The following is a 19,000-nucleotide window of genomic DNA, read 5'->3' on the forward strand; positions in this document are numbered from 1 at the left end:
TTTGTGGCCGTTGATCTCTATGATCAACGGCCGAGATTAAAGGGTATTGGGGCCGGCTCGAGTCTTCAGGTTTGGGCTGGGTAAATTTAATTGGGGACTAGGCTGGTAATTGGGTTGAATTGGGGCTGAAATTGAAAATAAAAATAGGCTAGATTTTAACTAGCCACTTTTAATAACTATATAATTTATAAAAATAATAAATGATTTCCTAAAAAAATATTTCGTGTACTAAAATTATTTAAAATACTTATTTAACATTTTAAAAATATAAAAGACCATTTTATGCATCAATAATGTAATTATGCACTGGTATGAGCTAGTATTGCAAAGATGTGCAATTAGCCTAAAAAATATAAATATAACTATAAAAAATGCCTAAAAATATTTAAACACTATGTTGGCATAAATAAAGAATTTAGATGACTAAATCATCACAAAAGTAATTTGAAGAATAATTATTGGATATTTTATAAATAAAAGAGAGGAAATAAATTAATTTTGGAGCTCTTAAAATTATAGAAAAATTATAAAAAATGCTTATGCATGCTTATAACTGCATATGTGCTATTTTGAAAGTGTATATATAGCACTTTCAAAATAGCACATATGCAGTTATAAGCATGCATAAGCATTTTTTATAATTTTTCTATAATTTTAAGAGCTCCAAAATCAATTTATTTCCTCTCTTTATATATATATGTGTGTGTGTGTATGTATGTATTAAAAATATATGAGAAAAAATTGGGTATCAACAGCGTCCAACTTTCTGCTCCAGCGGACTTGCTTCTGCGAGACAAATCTCCGCTTCTGCGAAGTCAACCTTCAGGGCCAAATGCGCATCTGCGACCCTTCTGCCGCATCTGCGGTCAGATAGGTGCGGAAAGGACCTCGCACCTGCGACTTTTGCCAGCCTCTTCCTTACTCGCTTCTACGACCCCTTCTTGCTTCTGCAAACTTGCAGCTGCAGTGCCCACTCAGCAGGTGCGCTTACACCAGCAGCAACAAAACTTCAGCTCCACTTCAAATTCAATCCAAGTCCGTTCAACCACCAGAAAACAACCCGAGGCCCCCGAGACCTCAACCAAACATACCTACAGTCTCATATCCCAAACGAACTTAGTCGAATCCTCAAATCACCTCAAACAACATCAAAAACACGGATTACACACGGATTCAAGCCTAATGAACTTTGAAAATTTCAAATTCCACAAACGACGCTGAAACCTATCAAATCACGTCTAATTGACGCAAAATTTTGCAAACAAGTCATAAATGACACCACGAACCTACTCCAACTTCCGAAAATCCAATATGACCCCAATATCAAAAAGTCCACTCCCGGTCAAACTTTCCAAAATTTCAACTTTCATCAATTCAAGCCTAATTCTACAACAGACCTCCAAATCACAATTCGGACACACTCCTAAGTCCAAAATCACCTAACGAAGCTAACGGAACCATCAAAATTCATATCCGAGGTCGTTTACACATTAGTCAATATCCGGTTAATTTTTTTCCAACTTAAGCTTTCAAATAAGAGCTTAAGTGTCTTAATTCAATCTGAAATCTCTCCGGACCCAAACCAACTAACCCGATAAGTCATATAACAGCTGTAGAATACCAAAAGAGCAGTAAATGGGCGAACGGGGCTTCAACTCTCAAAAAGACCGACCGAGTCGTTACAGGGACTTTTCTAGCTCGGCTCAGAGAATCGGAGGTCCTTGAGGGCCCCGTCTTGTTGTTCACAAAGAGCCCTGTACATGTCTTTCTTCTAGACTTGCTCTTTAAGATCGAACTTGAGTTGGCTGATCTCCAAGCGGGACCGAAAGAAGTTTTCATGATTAAGCACTGAAGCCTGAAAAACAATAAAGTCATTAGAACACACCTAAAAACTAAGCAAGGTTCACAAAGGGGTACGAAGGGTAGACGCCTTACCCGATTCAGTGCGTGTAGCGCCTCAATGAAGAGGCTCTACATGCCTACTTCATTCATCTTTTCCTGGTCATCCTCGGTCACCAAGAAACAAAGATGGCTACACATATCGGAGCGGATAAGACTCGGGCGTCCACTAGGATAGTAAGAATGATCGTTCTCTTGCGGTCGGGGTCCACACTCGAGGCAGGGAACTGCTTCACTAGTTTCGAGCTTGAGCTCAGCTCACCCACCCCCATGGCACATCTTTTTTGGGACCTCCAGGTGACCAAACTCGGAAAAGCCCTCCAATGCGGCCATGTCCATGCCGTCGAAGAACGTGTTGGAGGCATCATCTGGGAAAAGCTCTCCTTACCCGCTTGAGCCTCTTCAAGCATGGACTCAGTATAGGACAGCGTCTCCATGATGTCAATGACACCGGCTACCTCCTTCGAGACAAGAGCCGCTTCTCGAGAGGCCACGACCTCCGTCTCTCCCACTGGTTCCCGAGCTAAAGGGGGATCGACCTCGTGGCCATCTTTCCCCACTGCCGCATGTCCCCCTTGTTAAGGGTTGACCCATGAGCGGTGAACTCAAGGTCATCGTCCCGAACTTGGTGCTCTTTTTGATTTTCTAGACCCGAATGTTCACATTTTCTTCTTTGCCTCGGCGTTCGGGGAGCCCGAGAACCTCCTCTTCTTCTTCTTCTTCTTCTTTTTCTCCTCTATGGCAGCATCGGGCTGTCCCCAAGCAGAGGGTTTGGCAAGTGAGGATGAATAAAGAAGACTTAGTGATGTGTAAGCCAAGAGTACGAAGGTAATCATTCAGGAGGGAGCCTTACCATGAGAACAGGCCTCCCACTTGCCCTTATGCATGCTCGGAGTATGGAATCTGTTTAAAGATCCCCTCAATCCACTCCTTGAAGCGGGGGACTGCATTAGGAACTTGGGAAACCGCTGCACAACGATGAACACAGGCAATTAGAAAAAGAATAAAAGGGAATGCTGAATACTCGATAAGGAAAAGACTTACGGGAGGCGTTCCACTTCTCCGGGAACGATAGAAATTCGGAGGGAATGAGTGTCACGACCCAAAATCTAACTAGTCGTGATGGTACCTAACCCAACCCGCTAGGTAAGATAATTATCAATAATGCAATTCAAATGAGATTTCATTGAGAGAATAAATGATGAAATATCTAAACTTTGTACAAAAATTCCAAGGGTAGTACAAATCATGAGCTTCTAAGATTTAGGTTTACAACGCTAGCATGAAAACAAATACATCATATGCTTGAAATGTACATAAATAAATTTTTATAAATCTAAAGCTACCATGAACAAGAGACAGCTACAATAGGAACGCAGGTTCATCTTCAAAAACAACTCCCGTCATATACAACAATATCAACTCCAAAATCTGCACGTAAGGTGCAGAAGTGTAGTATGAGTACAACCGACCCCATGTACTCAATAAGTAACAAATCTAACTTTAGGTTGACATTAGTGATGAGCTTGAACAACGGTCAGAGTCCAACACCAACAACCAAGAACAACTCGTAACAATATAATGAAAAAACCATACAAATGATACTTAAAAATATGATACTCAGGTCGTTCACAGTTACGGAAAATAGGCATGCTTCTAAGATATAACAGTAAAAATCCAAATCTTTCACCGAAATTACCAAAAATATGAGTATATTAGAAAAAGTGTGATTTTTCCCAAAAACTTTCAACAATAAATAAGATGTTTCATAATCAGATGGCATGAGGAAAGCACATCTCTATGCCTACATGTCAATGTGCATGTGAAGTCATGAATGCCACAATACCGTACACCATGAGGTAATGCAACTTTATGCCTACATGCCAAGTATGCATGTCAAGTGTAATACACCACACTGATAAACTCATGTGCTCATGCTTTCAGAGCAGTCAACCTCACTCAGCACGCTCAATCACTCCATCCTCCCAATCAATCAATCCTCCTAATTACTCAATCCTCCAAGTCACTCAGTTCTCCCAATCACTCGGCAGTCGCGCTTGGCACTCTTGCTCAATAAGTACCCGGGCTCACTGCTGGTATGTCAGACTCCGGAGGGGAGGATCCTGCCCAAGCGCTAATATAAGCCAATTATAACATGAATCAATAAAGCTTGTTGCAGCGTGCAACCCGATCCCATAAATATCATTCACACTCAGGCCCTCGGCCTCACTCAGTCATCATCCTCTCCGGTTTCTCGGCCTCACAAATCTCATGCCAATTAGCCCAACAATGATAACATGTTGTGACAACAAGTGATAACAGAGACTGGGATAAGATATGCAAATGATGGATATGACTGAGTATGTAGTTGCAATTTAAGCAAATAACTGAACAACAGAAATGACCTCAGTGGGTCCCAACAGGATATAGCCTAAATATGGTTTCTAACATGGATCACAGCTCAATTACTCTAGCACGTAGGAATTTTATGGATAGAAACAAGGTTAGGTAAATACACAGTACCACAAAATCAACCGAGTCATAATTCACACGATGCACACCCACACGCCCGTCACCTAGCATGTACATCACCTCAACACCAAACATATAGCACGTATATTCAGGGGTTCATACCCTCAACACCAAGTTTAGAAGTGTTACTTACCTCGAACAAGTCGAATCCAATACCGAGCTAGCCAAATAATACTCTAGAAATACCATCCCACACATATCAACCTCTGAACGGCTCGAAACTAGCCAAAAGCAACTCAAATACATCAAATAATGCCTAAGGAAACAATCCCAAACGATAAAGGTCCAATCTTTAATCAAAAGCCTAAAGTCAACCAAAGTCAAACCCGGGATCGCACCTCGGAACCCGATAAAATTCACAAAATCCGACAACCCATTCAGTTACGAGTTCAAACATACTAGTACTACTCAAATCCGACTCTGAATCGTTGTTCAAAACTCGGAAATTTACTTTGTGAAATTTTAGGCAAAACCCCAAATTCCTCTTCGAAATTCATAATCCTAATGCCAAAAACGAAGATAGATTCATGAACTATAATCAAAATCGAGTCAAGAATGTGTGGTGAAAGTCGTCTCCAAAATCACCCAAATCCAAGTTCCCCAACTCAAAATATGAGAAAATGAACCAAGCTTCGAATTAATACTGTCTGCCCAGGACTTTTCGCACATGCGGAACAGTAGTTGCTTCTGCGGCGTCGCTTTTGTGACCACAAACCCGCTCCTGCGGAGACCACTGCTATTCCGATATATTGCACCTGCGGATCACAATCTGCTTCTGCGACAACACATGTGCGATATCCCTTCCGCTTCTGCGAAGCACTCGACTATCTTGCTTTCCCGCTCCTTCGCGACTATTCCCGCATCTACGCTCCCGTATATGCGCTTAGTTATCCGCATCTGCGACTTCACGCCCCAGCTTGATTTTTCGCTTCTTCGCCACCTCGCCCGCATTTGCGTATCCGCACCTGCGCCCAAATGTTCCGTAGGTGCGGTCACACTAGGTATCAAAATTCTCAGCAATGTTACCATGAATTCGAAATGGTCTGAATTAATCCGAAACACACCCGAGCCCCTCAGGGCCCCGTTCGAATATACCAACAAGTTCCAAAACATAACATGGACCTACTTGAGGCCTCAAATCATACATAACAACATCAAAACGATGAATCTCACCTCAAATCAAATTTAATGAACTTTGAATCTTTCGGCTTTCAAAACTCGTGCCGGTTATCAAATCAACTCGGAATGAACTCATTTGCACACAAGTCCTAAATGACATAACGAAGCTATTTCAATTTCGGGAATAATAATTCGAGTCCGATATCACCAAAGTCAACTACCAGTCAAACTTATGAACATTCGAAACCTTCAAATTTCCAACTTTTGCCAATTAGTGCCAAAATGTTCTAGAAATATCCAAATGCAAATCCGGGCATACGTCCAAGTCCAAAATCACCATCGGGACCTAATGGAACCATCAACTCTGATCCGAGGTCAAATACTCAAAAGTTAAACTTGGTCAACTTTTCCAACTTAAAGCTTCCTTGTTGAGAAACTTTTTTCCAAATCAATTTTGATTAACCTGAAAACCAAAATCGACGACTCGAGTTATAATACATTATATGAAGCTACTCAAGACTTCAAATGGCTGAACAGAATGCAAATGCTCAAAACTATCGGTCGGGTCGTTACAATGAGGTCTTCGATTTCCAACACGAACGAACCTTCCCTGCCAGCCTCGATCTTCGTCCTTGTCGATGCTCGAGAACAGAGCCTTGCTGACTCAGCGAAAGAGCTTGATTAGCCCCCCTCGGAAGATTCAGGGACTGTATAGACGAAGCAGATGGTCGAGGGTGAACTGAGGTGCTTCGGTGTTGTTCACGAAGTATCGAAGGAGGATTACGATTCTCCAAAAGGATGGGTGAATTTGCCCAAGGCAGACTTCGAACTTTTACAGATGTCAAGGACTATGGGGTCCACCGAGGCGAGCGTGAAGGGGTAAGTGTAAAAACTTAATTACCCCTCCATGTGAGTGATGTTATCGTCATTGGGCCCGGGGACGACCACCTCCTTGCCCTCCCAATTACAGTCCACCCGTACCGTGGGTCACTTTCCTCATTAATGAAGCATATGTACCTCCATTCTTCCTCGCCTCGGTCCTGTTGACTAGAGGCCTTCTCGACATTAAAATCGTTGCCAATAGAGCAGCCCCCGGGTACGAAGATCTTCAATGGGGGCTTCGGGCCACCTCAGGAATGTCCACCTCGGCGTCTGTGACCGGGTTGGAAGATGAAGGAGCGTTTTGCTGAGGCACAAATTTGGAAGCTTTTGCTATCAGAATGTGGGAAATATGAAGGTTTGAAGAAAAAAATATGAAGATTTGAAGATGGGATAAAGATATGAAGATCTGGGTTGAAGATTCAAAGAGAATGTATGATGATTGAGGATGAAGATTTGAAGGTCTAAGGAGTAATGTATGAAGATTTGAATGAGTTAAAGGTAAGTAGAGAATTCAAGGGTAAGTCGAATAAAGGGAAAGTTTTTCTTCTGGGTTGAAGATTCAAAGAGAATGTATGATGATTGAGGATGAAGATTTGAAGGTCTAAGAAATAATGTATGAAGATTTGAATGAGTTAAAGGTAAGTAGAGAATTCAAGGGTAAGTCGAATAAAGGGAAAGTTTTTCTTTTGTAACAACATTGTAACACGCAAATCAAAGCAAAAAAAAAAAATTATTTTCTGCCCTTCAGTTACTGTTAAAGATTTTGCCCATTTGTCCTATTCTTCATTCACGACTGGGCTCGAACCGAGGGTCCAATTGAGGACGAGGTCATTGTTTAATCTAAGTTCAGGCTTGGTCATAACATTTGCAATTGGTTTGATCGCTTATTTGTTTCTAATTCATTTATCTGATATTCTTAATTATTTGTGTTGAATTAAACCATGTATTTTTAAAACCGCATACAAATTTAATTGTTATTCAATTATGGGGTAAACAATATTTCCAAAAAATTTATTCAAAAAATTGGCTTAACTGAAACCTTCTTATTTTAATTGGATGGAATAGTTTAAAGAAAAGGAAAATAAATGCGGCAGAGAATTTTAAGCCCCAAATTGAAGTCTCCCAACTAACTCATAGTCCCTCATTGAATTCAAAACTGACGTGTCAATGTCACATGTAGAGATCTTATTTGCTTCTCCAAATGTTGTAAATCCTGCAAAAATATCAATCAATTACTAGTACTATGTACCAAACATTAACGTTGTATTTGCTGTTCAGTGTCTTCTCAGGTAAGTTCATCTTGTCTTTACAGAAAAACCCATTTGATTTCACACTGTAATGTTATTCTTCATTACTTACACGTTATATATATGTATTCATTTACGTAAATACAGGTCAGACTGTATATAATTATAAGTAATAAAATTTTTAGACACAAATGGCGGTGTCGTTTTATTGGACTGTGTCAAATGATTATAACAGAAGCACATTCGGATCATATTAAAAAGAATATGCTTTTTTCCAGCCAACTGTTCTTCAACTTAAAGTCTTGGCGGTTATTGGTTCTGAACTGTGATTTCTTTTTATTTTGTATTCTTTTTTTTGGTTTTCTTGATTTGGGACCCTAATCAGCTCAACACTGAATTTTGAGCTGGGTTCAGTTTCTGATGCCATTTTATTACTGTATTTTTGTTTGATTTGCTGGGTATTCAGCAAATTTTGTGCAATTGTTGTAGTGTATGTGTATGCCCTTTTAGTTTTTTCTTCTTTTTGTCTGCCTTTTTCCCAACAAAGACAGATTCTTTTCTTGATCAGTCTTTGAATTTTGATCAAGTATTGTTCTTTGATCCTTTTTCTTAAAAATTCAAATAAGCCGGGGACAGTAAAGATTGGGGAAACTATTAAAAATTGGATCTTTGTGGGAAAGATTTGAAGATTAATGGATGTGATGAGTAAAATGTAGCAATTGAGCTAAAAAAAATACAATCTTTGATGAATTGGGGTTGTGATTTGTGATGTGGCAATAAGACAGTGTAAAGTGGAAGCTTTGGCACTTATTCATATTGTTTAAGAAAATGAATACTATGGGGAGGATAGGTAGCTACATTGGGAGAGGGGTAAGTAGTGTTTCTGGGACTTTCCATCCATTTGGTGGTGCTGTAGATATCATAGTGGTGGAGCAACCCGATGGTAGTTTTAAATCCTCTCCTTGGTATGTTCGGTTTGGGAAGTTTCAAGGGGTTTTGAAGGCGAAAGAAAAGGTGGTTCATATAACTGTCAATGGCATTGAAGCGGGATTTCATATGTATTTAGATAATAGAGGACAAGCTTTCTTTCTAAAGGAGCTGGATATAGAAGATGGAGGAGATTCTTTATTTTCTACTTCATCCTCGGGTGAGGATACTGATGGGCAAACGAGTAGTAAGCGGCCAACAAAATCAAAGAGTTGCAATTATGATGCTGTTGACTCTGTTTCAGTTACTCAGATTAATGTGAGCGGTGAGGATGTCTTGGTGAGGGCTAATTCCCGAAAACCTGGGATTTTAGGCCGGGTATTTGGGAGGAAGTCGATGAAGAATGACAGGCCTCTTGAGGAAGACACTAATGCCAGTGTTATCAGGGCAGACTCGTTGGAGTGTGCTGAAATGGCAGCTGATCTCTTAGAAATGAAGTGGTCTACTAATCTGACCCCCAAGAGGTACAGTAGAGATTACGCCACACGAATTTCTGCCCAAGATATGTCAAAGGGTGTTAAAGATGAGGACTTGCAAATTAATGACACAAGAAGTGATACGAGTTTTCCATCACATGATAACAAGTTAGACAATCTTGATTTCCGTGAGTCTGCTCGTGAGAAGGATGATGGTAATCAACTGAGCTTTCAGGCTGTAGAGAAGTCTGTCAAGAAAGCTAGTAAACATGTGTTATTTTCAGCATCTGAGAATGCCGCAAGAGTGTCAACTGTTGTCCAAGGTGGTGAACATTATAGTCGTGAAGAAAGCTTAAAGAGTTCTAATGACGGTGGTGACCCAGGCATAGTTAATGCTGATCATGATGCCAGGGGTATGACATTTGTATCTGAGGTTGCAAATTCCAATTCACAAGTTGTGAACTCCGCTGAGCTTGAGAAACACGATTCTTTTGCAACTAACCATCTTTCAGAGGAGGAAAATGAAGCTGCTGCGGTCCAATCTTTTTTCTATTGTGAAACTGAAGAGAACTCAACAGCAGTGCTGGATGTTTCAATTGAAACTGAAGAGAACTCAACAGCAGTGCTGGATGTTTCAATTGAACAAGTTAATCAAAACTTGTGTGCTTCTCGTGATCTAGAAGCTTGTATGCATCCCCAAACACTTCTCAGTGTGAATGATTTAATGTCAGTGGGAAACTCTCAACCAGAAGAGGATTTATTAGTTGAAAAGGATCCTTCAAATGTTCAAGGATTTGAAAAAAATGAAAACTGTTTCAAGGAGTTAACCAACAAAATCTGTGCAAACTCAACCACTCATTGTTTGGTCTGTGAGAGCGGCTCATTGAATAGCTCTGCTGCAGAAGCAGATTTTGGGCGGATTTTGCCTCTCTCTTCTTCAGAGGCTCTGGGTGATCCTCATGAATACAGCGGCAGTTTGGTCCCACTTACTGTTCCTTCATCAGAAAGCTTGGAGGAAGAGCAGCTTCTCTTTGGTGACATTGATGATTGTGGTGACACGGTTGCCAGATATGCAGAGTCCATTTCGTCAGATTATAAGGAAAAAGACTATCTAGTCCCAAGGAATGAGTCTGGTCTTGCTCTAGAAAAGTCTATCCAACGTGATCTGCTATTTGTTGCAGATGGAAGAAAACTCAAAACTGTATCAAGCAACGTTGACATTCCTGTAGTAGTTCAGAATAACAAAGTTATGTGGATGAGCAGATCTCTACCCAATATGTGGTCTCATGATAATGATATGCCTTCTAACCCCGATGACCTAAACTCATCAATTGTACTACAGACAATAGAAGTAGCTGAGGTCGCAGAGGAGGTGCAAAATATTTCAGCCACTCCAGAAATTGGTAAGAGAAAAAATAAATGTACACCTTTTTTTAAAATATTTTGAAGCTTATTATAATGCTTTTTCTACTCGTTACTTGTGTACGCTGTGTATAGTTTGAGTTTCAGATAATTTTTCTCATTTCATCAGTCAAACTGTGATTTTACCTTGAGACACTTGAAGCTTATTTTTGTTTTAGATCTGAGTGGTGTTATGCTTCTTTGCTGGACCAATAAATTAGGCAAGATAATTGTTGACGAGTTTAAATGAATCTTTACAGAAAGAGATGCCAGATCCAATAATTTATCGAATAGGAGCTGGAGATCATGGTCTTTTCCTTTTAAGAGATCAAAAAGCCAGAAAAGTTCTGGCTCGTCTGTGGATGAAGATGTAAACTCTGATGTTAAAAATATTTCAAATAACACAGGTGGTGACAGAGAAAAAGATGTGCCCAGGCCAAGGATTTCTAAGAAGAAAATAATGTTAACCACTCCAACATCTGAACAGCTGGCCACTTTGAATCTGAAGGAAGGAAAGAATATAGTTGTATTCACATTTTCGACTGCGATGCTGGGAACACAGCAGGTCATTTGCTGCGAATTTTTTTAAAGATCCCCCTTTTGTGTTTGAGCAATTTCAAGAAACTTTACATCTGTCTTTCTGTGTGTGCAAATGCTTCCATGATTATAATTTGTCTGAGATGCATACTTCACAGGTTGATGCACGTATATATTTGTGGAGATGGGACTCAAAGATTGTAATATCTGATGTTGATGGAACAATTACTAGGTAATTGATTCATTTCTACTATAGATTTATGAATGGATGCCTTGGTGTTTATTATTCAATATCTATTTTTACAGGTCAGATATGCCAACTTTTTTCTGTTACAAAAATCTGTCTTATCCTAAATTATCAAAAAAAAAAAAAAAAAAAATCTCTTATTTTTCTTTTTTCTGGATAAGTAGGAATCGTCTTGTCCAATCATCAACTTTAGTAAGTACATTTTTAGCCGTAAATTGCTTTCTACATGTTGTTAACTTTGTGATTCACTTCCATGTCCAACAATCTAAGCGTTGGATGTGATATGTTCTCAATTGATGAGCCTCTTAACATGATGCACCAGGAACTGTTGAAAATTCCACAAGCCGAGCGCTCACCCTTCCCCATAGATTGTCATAAACCAGATTTAAGAATAGAGTTCAATTTATAATTTATTGTAGAGAAAAACGGTCAAAAGTTAGATATGAAGTGGACATTTTGGTACGAGTGAGAATTTATCTTTTAAAAAGGGAACCTTCAATATGGAATTTGGACACCAAATTTGGAAACTTCTTCCAAATTTTCATGTAACAACACCCATACTTTACACCATCTGACATTGAAACATTCTACTGGAAAATAGAGATTATTTGGTGGTGCAACCTAAAGTGTGTATAGTTATCAGAAAGAAGGAAATGAAGGATGTGGTACTTCTTTATTGGACTCCAGTAGGGGTGCGATTTAGCTGAGTTCAAGCAAATAATTGATAAGTTTGGCGTGCCTCCTGACTTTTAGATCAGCTAGATTGAGCCGTAGAATTTTTTGATTAAGATTCTATGTTGTGTCTTTCCATCAAAACATGGAATAGCAACAGACAAAACCTGTCATTTCTAGCAAATTTTCCCTCCCTTATCTTTTGTTTCGTTCTGCCCTCATTTCTACTAATTCTTAAGTGTTCCTTTTAAAAGGAGGAAGGATTACAACTCTTCTTGATTGATTCATTCTTTATCTGGAAATATCTATAAACTGAGACGATATATTGAAACAAGTGGAAGTTGGTTTACATTTTTCAACTTGTTCGATCAGATCTCTAGGGTCCAAACTTTGTTATACTGGTTTCTTTTCTCCTCTTAAAACTTCTGTTGGGTCCACTCTTTGGTTCCTTAGTGAACGAGAAGAGTATACTTCTGTTTGAGCTGGTTGATATATGACAAACACTATAAATGTTTTATATACCAAAGGTAATATCCCTTCCTTTCCCGTGTGAATATCTGATGTGTGATATTTTTCTCAATTAAACAGATCTGATGTTCTAGGGCAGTTCATGCCTTTGGTTGGGATGGACTGGTCACACACAGGCGTTGCACATCTTTTTTCTGCTATCAAGGTCCGTATACTTCATTTTGTTTTCTCTTCTCCCCTTTTCTTGAGGTTTATTCAGACTAGGTGTTAGAAGGTATCCTGCCACTTCTGTAGTTCTGGCAAGTAATCTGTCATTAGATCCCGGATTTTACTTTAAGAATGTTCTTATATATTGGGAGTATGTTTTCTGCCCTTTTTCCTCTGTTTTCTCAGGCTCGAAATGTTTCTACACTTCTTCTATGTAAATAAATTATTCAATTTCTCACTCATTATAGGATAAGAGTGCATGATCACTAGACAATCCTCTTTGCTGCAGGAGAATGGATATCATTTGCTTTTCCTAAGTGCACGTGCTATTTCACAGGCCTATCTCACTAGACAATTCCTGTTTAAGCTTATGCAGGTAGTTTGATGAAAAGAAAATTTGGCTTAAGTAATCACTTATTTTCTTTTCTCATTCATTTATTTGACTTCATTTTTTTTTGTTGATAATTTCAGAATGGAAAGGGATTACCGGAAGGACCAGTTCTTACATCTCCTGATGGAATTTTCCCTTCTCTATTTCGAGAAGGTCACCCGTTATTCCTTTCTTTCTATTATGAAGAGTTTGTTTTTCGCTGCTGCAAACTATGCATCCCATTGAGTTGCAAATATTCTGTTTGAGCATGTTCTTATTATCATGATTATTAGAATTAAACAAGCCTATGCATTCTCATCTGGTCAGACTAAATATAATACCACGTTGTACTTTCTATCCTTGTATAATTTTTATTGGGGATGCTGGTAGAGCATTGAAGTAGAAGTAAGCTGTTGTCTCTGCTTACTGTCTGTGTCTGCTTCTCTTTGATGAGCGTATTTGCACCGTAACCCAACTCTTTCTACCCCATGTTTCTGAAAAGCATTTCCTTACTGCCAGAGCGCTTAGATGGCTGCTCCCACTTTTATATGATTTTTTATTTAAGTGCACTTGAAGAGGGAATATATTCAAGGGGTAAGAACTATTTTTTCGAAATTATCTACTTCAGTGGACATGGTAAAGATGCCTGGAAGTTATATACGATCGATCAATTGTTGGATATGTTCTGACCTTTCTCGCACTCTCATGCTCTTATGTCCTTTTTATTTCTTTAGTTGTTTTGGCGATTTTTAACTATCCTACCGTTGACAATTACCTCGCAATAGAAAAGGAAAGATAGTTATTATTTCCGGAAACGTGCCTCAAACTGTATTATTAATAACGTGCATTTAGAATGCAAACTGCATTATTGGTTCAGTGGCTGCTGGTTTCATGCAAAACGCATTATTGGTTCACTGGCTGCTGTTTCATGTTTTTGCTACAGCATGAACATAAAATGTGAAAGAAGCTATTTTTTCGGCATTGTAACTTTAACTCCGTGCTTGCAGCATGTCTTGGATTGAGTAACTAAATATTGAGTAATTCCTTCCAGTAATTAAAAATGCTCCAAATGTTGCTAATATTATGATTGAGAGATGCATCTACCCTTGTACCTTTTGCAGTGGTTAGAAGAGTTCCTCATGAATTCAAAATCGCTTGCTTAGAGGTCAGTTTCTTGATTCAGATTTGCTTCCTTTTTTTCTTAATAGAACTTTTAGCTTATTAAGCAAACAAAGTTTTGCACGTCTTCCAAAGCCATGAGGCTAGGGAGGCTTCCAGACTTTTGCTTCGATGATCTGCATTGGGTAGTATACTTTTGTGTTTTTCCTGAAATAAAGACGACTTAATTCTATGTTTAGTCCAATTTGTGTTTTTTCTAGCTTAAGGGAGTTCTGACATGTAAATGTTATACAACCCAAGAAAGAGAAATAGATGGGTATTTAGTGCTTTTGAATTTTGATGCTCGACGACACTGTTTACACTAGCAGATTTCCAAATGCTTAAAATGTCTAAACCAGTTGGTCGATACACTGGGATGTGGTAACTGTTTAACTGATCTTACTGCTGTTTAAGGTGATGAGAAGTTGGGTTGTTTGGCATGCTGCACTTAAATATGGCTGTGCAGAAACATCAAAATGTATTTAATGAAATAAATTGCAAGATGGATATAATAGCTAATAAGAGAAAGCATGAAACTTTGGGAAACATCTTTTACCATAAACGCAAGAAAGGTTTTCTTTCTTTTTCTTTTCCTGTATTTTGTTTTATTTTTATGTTTATCATGGGTTTTCCGTGGGAACAAATGAAGTATGCAAATTCTTGAGGTTAAGGAGTATCTAAATTACTGGCTCCGCAGAAAATATATTTACTAACTTTGAGCAATTTATCTTATATCTATGGCAACAATTGCAGATTGATAACCTGTTAACTTTCGAGTTTGCAGGATGTAAAAGCATTGTTCCCTCCTGATAGGAATCCCTTTCCCTTCTATGCTGGTTTTGGAAATAGACACACGGATGAGATCAGCTACCTCAAGGTTGGAATACCTAAAGGGAAAATCTTTACCATCAATCCAAAGGTATGTAAACAACTGTTACCGTCAACTGTTGCAGATAACTTTTAAGGAAAGTTTCTGATGATGCTTTTTATAATCTACAGGGTCAAATTGTTGTAAATCGCCACATAGATACAAAATCATATACCTCTCTTCATTGTCTTGTCAATGGCATGTTTCCAGCCATGTCCTCATGTGAGCAGGTTGGATTTTTCCCTTTTCATATTTTATATGAATGATTATTGGCTGGTTAAGCATGTGTAGAGTAAAGAGAAGTATGTGATCTCTTGCTTCAATTTTTTCTCATCTGCAAAGAGATGAAGGATGTAATTAAATTTCTTGAAGTGGAGTATAAGAGTCAGTTTCGTCATGACGTTCACTTTAACGACTCATCATCTTGTCTGGTCATGAACAAAGTTTTCTTTATTTAGAGACTTAAACCTTTTCTAAATTTATGTTAGGTTCCGACTATAGAGTAGGTTCACTACATTCAAGTGATCTTCCTTGTCTTCTGTGGAAGCTGAAACTTCTGTACTTATCATCATTCTGTTTCAAAAGAATATCTGTTGTGCAAGGTCCAGCAGCGAAGTAGCAGCCATTTGGTGTGCCCCTCTCTGTCTGCAGCGTCGTTGTAGTATTTTTTTTTTCCGCTGATTATTACTATTATCGAGATAGGGATTGAGGCATAGTTGTTGTATCATCGTTATCTTAATTCTTTTGGATGACACCCACTTTTAAGTGTGTCCCCTTCTGGAACACTGTCTGTAGGATAAAATTCTGTTTCAATAATTGAACCAAACATAGAAAGTAAAAAGGTAAAACTTTAGGACAGTCCTTTGGCTGGAAAGTTTTTATGGCCAACATGAAAAGTCTAATAGTTAAGGAATTGGAAGAGATAATTGGTTGCATCCTTTTGCAGGTCATGGAGCCTAATAGTGCTGAAACTTGAAATCTTATTTAGAAAGTTACGACCATGTTACGGAGTAAAGAAAACTGAATAGTCAAGAGCTTTGAACCTCAGTCCTTTTCGCTTCGCTGGACATGTTTTTGTTTATAAACTTAAAATATCTAAATCAAATAAGGGATAATTAGCTTATCTCACTATAGAATGGAGCTGGATAGTAAAAGTACCAACATTTTCAGCTGAAGCTAAACTATTCTTTCGATGTAAATGTTAGAGTGTCCCTTGGTTGAGCGAATAGGTTGTCTCCTTGTCTGGTTTTGGACAATTCTCATCACACAACCTAGCTTCTGCGGTTGAGTTAGGCCCAAGGTCAATTTTCTTAATATGGTATCAGAGCCAGGCCTGTCGTTGTTGTGTTTTCCCATGTTGGGTCCTCATATTATAGTATTCATGTTCCAGATGTTTAGTGCTGGATGTGCGGAGGTGTTAGGTTATCCAATATTGGTTGAGGAAAGTTTTGTTTGTTTTTTGTTTGTAAATGGTAAATTAGGTTGCAGCTTGTTGGACATAATTAAGTAAATAAAAGTATGCTCTCTAACAACTTAAGCTTTTCGATAAGATGGTCATACATTTCCACATGGTATAGAGTAGGCAGAGGTAAATAATTTCCACGCGCTTGGCCAATGACAAAGAACCAAGCCCGAACGTGAAGGGAATTAAGTAAATAAAAGTGTGCTCTCTCTAACAACTTAAGCTTTTAGATAAGATAGTCACACACTTTAACACAGCTTAATCAGGGTGTTAATGTTGGTTATTGCATCCTATATTCTTTTGGGATATGAGTTCTTAGGTGCTATATGTGTTACCATGTAAATGCTTCTCTGATATACATCCAATGCTGACTGAAAAGCAAAACCTTACTCTTGCCCAACAATTTTTGGTTTTCTTCAGGAGGATTTTAATTCGTGGAATTTCTGGAGACTTCCATCTATCGATTGAAAATTAGCAGTCCATCCTAAACTATTTTTTGAGATTCAAGGGTGGTACTCCCACGGCCATGAAAAGATTCAGGTAACTGTCATTCAAGCTTTAACTCTGAACTCATTCTTGTTTCTAAGCGATAGCCTGTCTGCATGCTAAAGATATCATTTACCAAAGTCAGAACAACTGAAGTTACTGGATTTTATTTGCCAAGGCGTAAGAGTAGATTCAAAACTCAATCTCTGGTCTAATGTATATAGTTTTACTTCTTTTTTTTAATTGCAGCAAAAGGCTCGAGTCCATACTATAAATAGCTAGCATGTGCTTGACAGAACACAGACAAGCTCATTGTAACTGTATATTTTGTACGCTCATCCTGGAGGAAGAAAATCGTATAGTCAATTTTCCGATATTGTACTCATCAATCATAGGCTTGCCGATTTGCTTGGACATAACATGTATATACATAATTATGGGAGGAAAATACAAATAGGTTCCACGTCGCTCCTCCTTCAGGACGAGTTGAACTTTGTAAATTGTTGTAGTATTATATGTTCTTGAGAAGGTGTATTTTTTTGTAGTAGTTCAGTCATTTATAGAAACTTTAGCTTATAATGAGCAGAACTGTTATAGCAAATTGTTATTTATATGAAAAGCTGTTTTTAGCCTGTGATAGTTCGTTGACTGTAGAGTATGATGCTAATGATGCATACATTATTTGAATTGTGAATGAGACATATGAGGGTAAAAATTGCACAGGGCGCCCTATTTGGTCGCTCATATTTAACCTATACCCATATTTTTAAAATTCTTTAACCTATACCCTAATTTTGACAACTTCAGATGCCTCCTCTTCTTCCTCGTGACCTATGCGCTCCTTTCTTCCTCCTCTTCTTTTCCTCTTCTTCTTTTCTCTCTCAAACACATGAGACTTTGTATAAGTATTATTGATTGAATCTGTAAAGTTTTTATTAAATCTTATCAACTACCATATTCTATGTTGAAGGACGAGTAAATAAAACTCCAAGTAGGTGTGATTTGTGTCTTTTCCTGATCCATCCTTCTTAAACATACAACAGCAACTGACTACTACATGTCCTCTATTCCAAGTTACTTGCCACAAGAATGCCACATGCATGTGAAATTTATTATACACAATAGTTGCTCTCGCGATCTCTTGGAATTAGCTTACCCCTTGCTTTATGATATCATCTACAGGAAAACGACAAAAAAGGGCTGCAGAATTGAAAAATAACTTCAGAACATTATCAAAAAAATCAATTAAAACTTCAGCACAATTTGGCTTAAGTTATGCTGAAGTTTAGCAAATATGAAACAAAAATTTCAGCTCCTAGAATGCTGAAATTCAGCAAATACAAAATAAAACTTCAGCTCCTAGAATGCTGAAGTTCAGCAATTACAAAACAAAACTTCAGCTCCTAGAATGCTGAAGTTCAGCAATTACAAAACAAAAACTTCAGCCAAAACATGTTGTAGTTTTATTGCACTGAAGTTTGCCGTTGCACTATGAACTAAAGTTTGCGTGATTGCTTTTGCAAGTCAGGCCAAACTTCAGGCAAAAATATCTAAAGTTTTGCTTTGATAAGGCTACACTTCAGGCAAAACATTCTGAAGTTCAAACTTCAGACATAAATTTTTGCTACTTCAGGCCCGTATGTCTGAAGTTACTCGAAAAGTGGGTACGCTTGTAATTTTTTTTGCAAAGCGGGTATAAGTTAAAAGGAGACCCAAAAACTGGGTATAGATGCAAATGTATTGGACCTGCATTTGAAGTAATGTTTCTGTATGAAGGCTTTAAGTACTAGATTTAGTACTTGAAACTGTTTAAATTTAAGAGAAATTTTCATAAAGCACTATCTTTTAGTAGTAATTAGCCATCTATAGATACCATTTGCTATATTACGAATTATAGATACCTTTTATGTGGTTATAAGATGTATTTGATGTATTTAAGCTATTGTATTCATGAATACAGTAGCAAAAATAGGCGTGAATCAGGGAAGTCCAGTCTAATCAGTTGTTGTATTCGAGTGTATTCGACTGTATTCATGGAGTGA

The 19,000-nt window shown here is 38.2% G+C and overlaps 1 protein-coding gene across 3 annotated transcripts; it reads left to right on the forward strand.

Moving 5' to 3' along the window:
• LOC109224963 (phosphatidate phosphatase PAH2-like) lies at positions 7,532–17,597 on the forward strand. Of its 3 annotated transcripts, none has more exons than XM_019389541.1 (11): positions 7,532–10,485; positions 10,744–11,048; positions 11,179–11,252; positions 12,528–12,612; positions 12,904–12,990; positions 13,086–13,158; positions 14,106–14,149; positions 14,927–15,061; positions 15,142–15,240; positions 16,893–17,012; positions 17,208–17,597. In XM_019389541.1, the coding sequence occupies exons 1-10, from the start codon at positions 8,508–8,510 to the stop codon at positions 16,938–16,940; spliced, it is 2,928 nt and encodes a 975-aa protein (XP_019245086.1). In that variant the 5' UTR covers positions 7,532–8,507; the 3' UTR covers positions 16,941–17,012; positions 17,208–17,597. The 3 variants fall into 3 exon arrangements, with proteins under 3 accessions (XP_019245086.1, XP_019245087.1, XP_019245088.1); XM_019389542.1 differs by having other exon boundaries at positions 10,891–11,048; XM_019389543.1 differs by lacking the exons at positions 13,086–13,158; positions 14,106–14,149; positions 14,927–15,061; ... (1 more) ...; positions 16,893–17,012; positions 17,208–17,597 and having other exon boundaries at positions 12,863–12,952.

Source organism: Nicotiana attenuata, chromosome 4 (genome assembly GCF_001879085.1).
Source record: "Nicotiana attenuata strain UT chromosome 4, NIATTr2, whole genome shotgun sequence".
Classification (NCBI taxonomy): Eukaryota; Viridiplantae; Streptophyta; class Magnoliopsida; order Solanales; family Solanaceae; genus Nicotiana; species Nicotiana attenuata.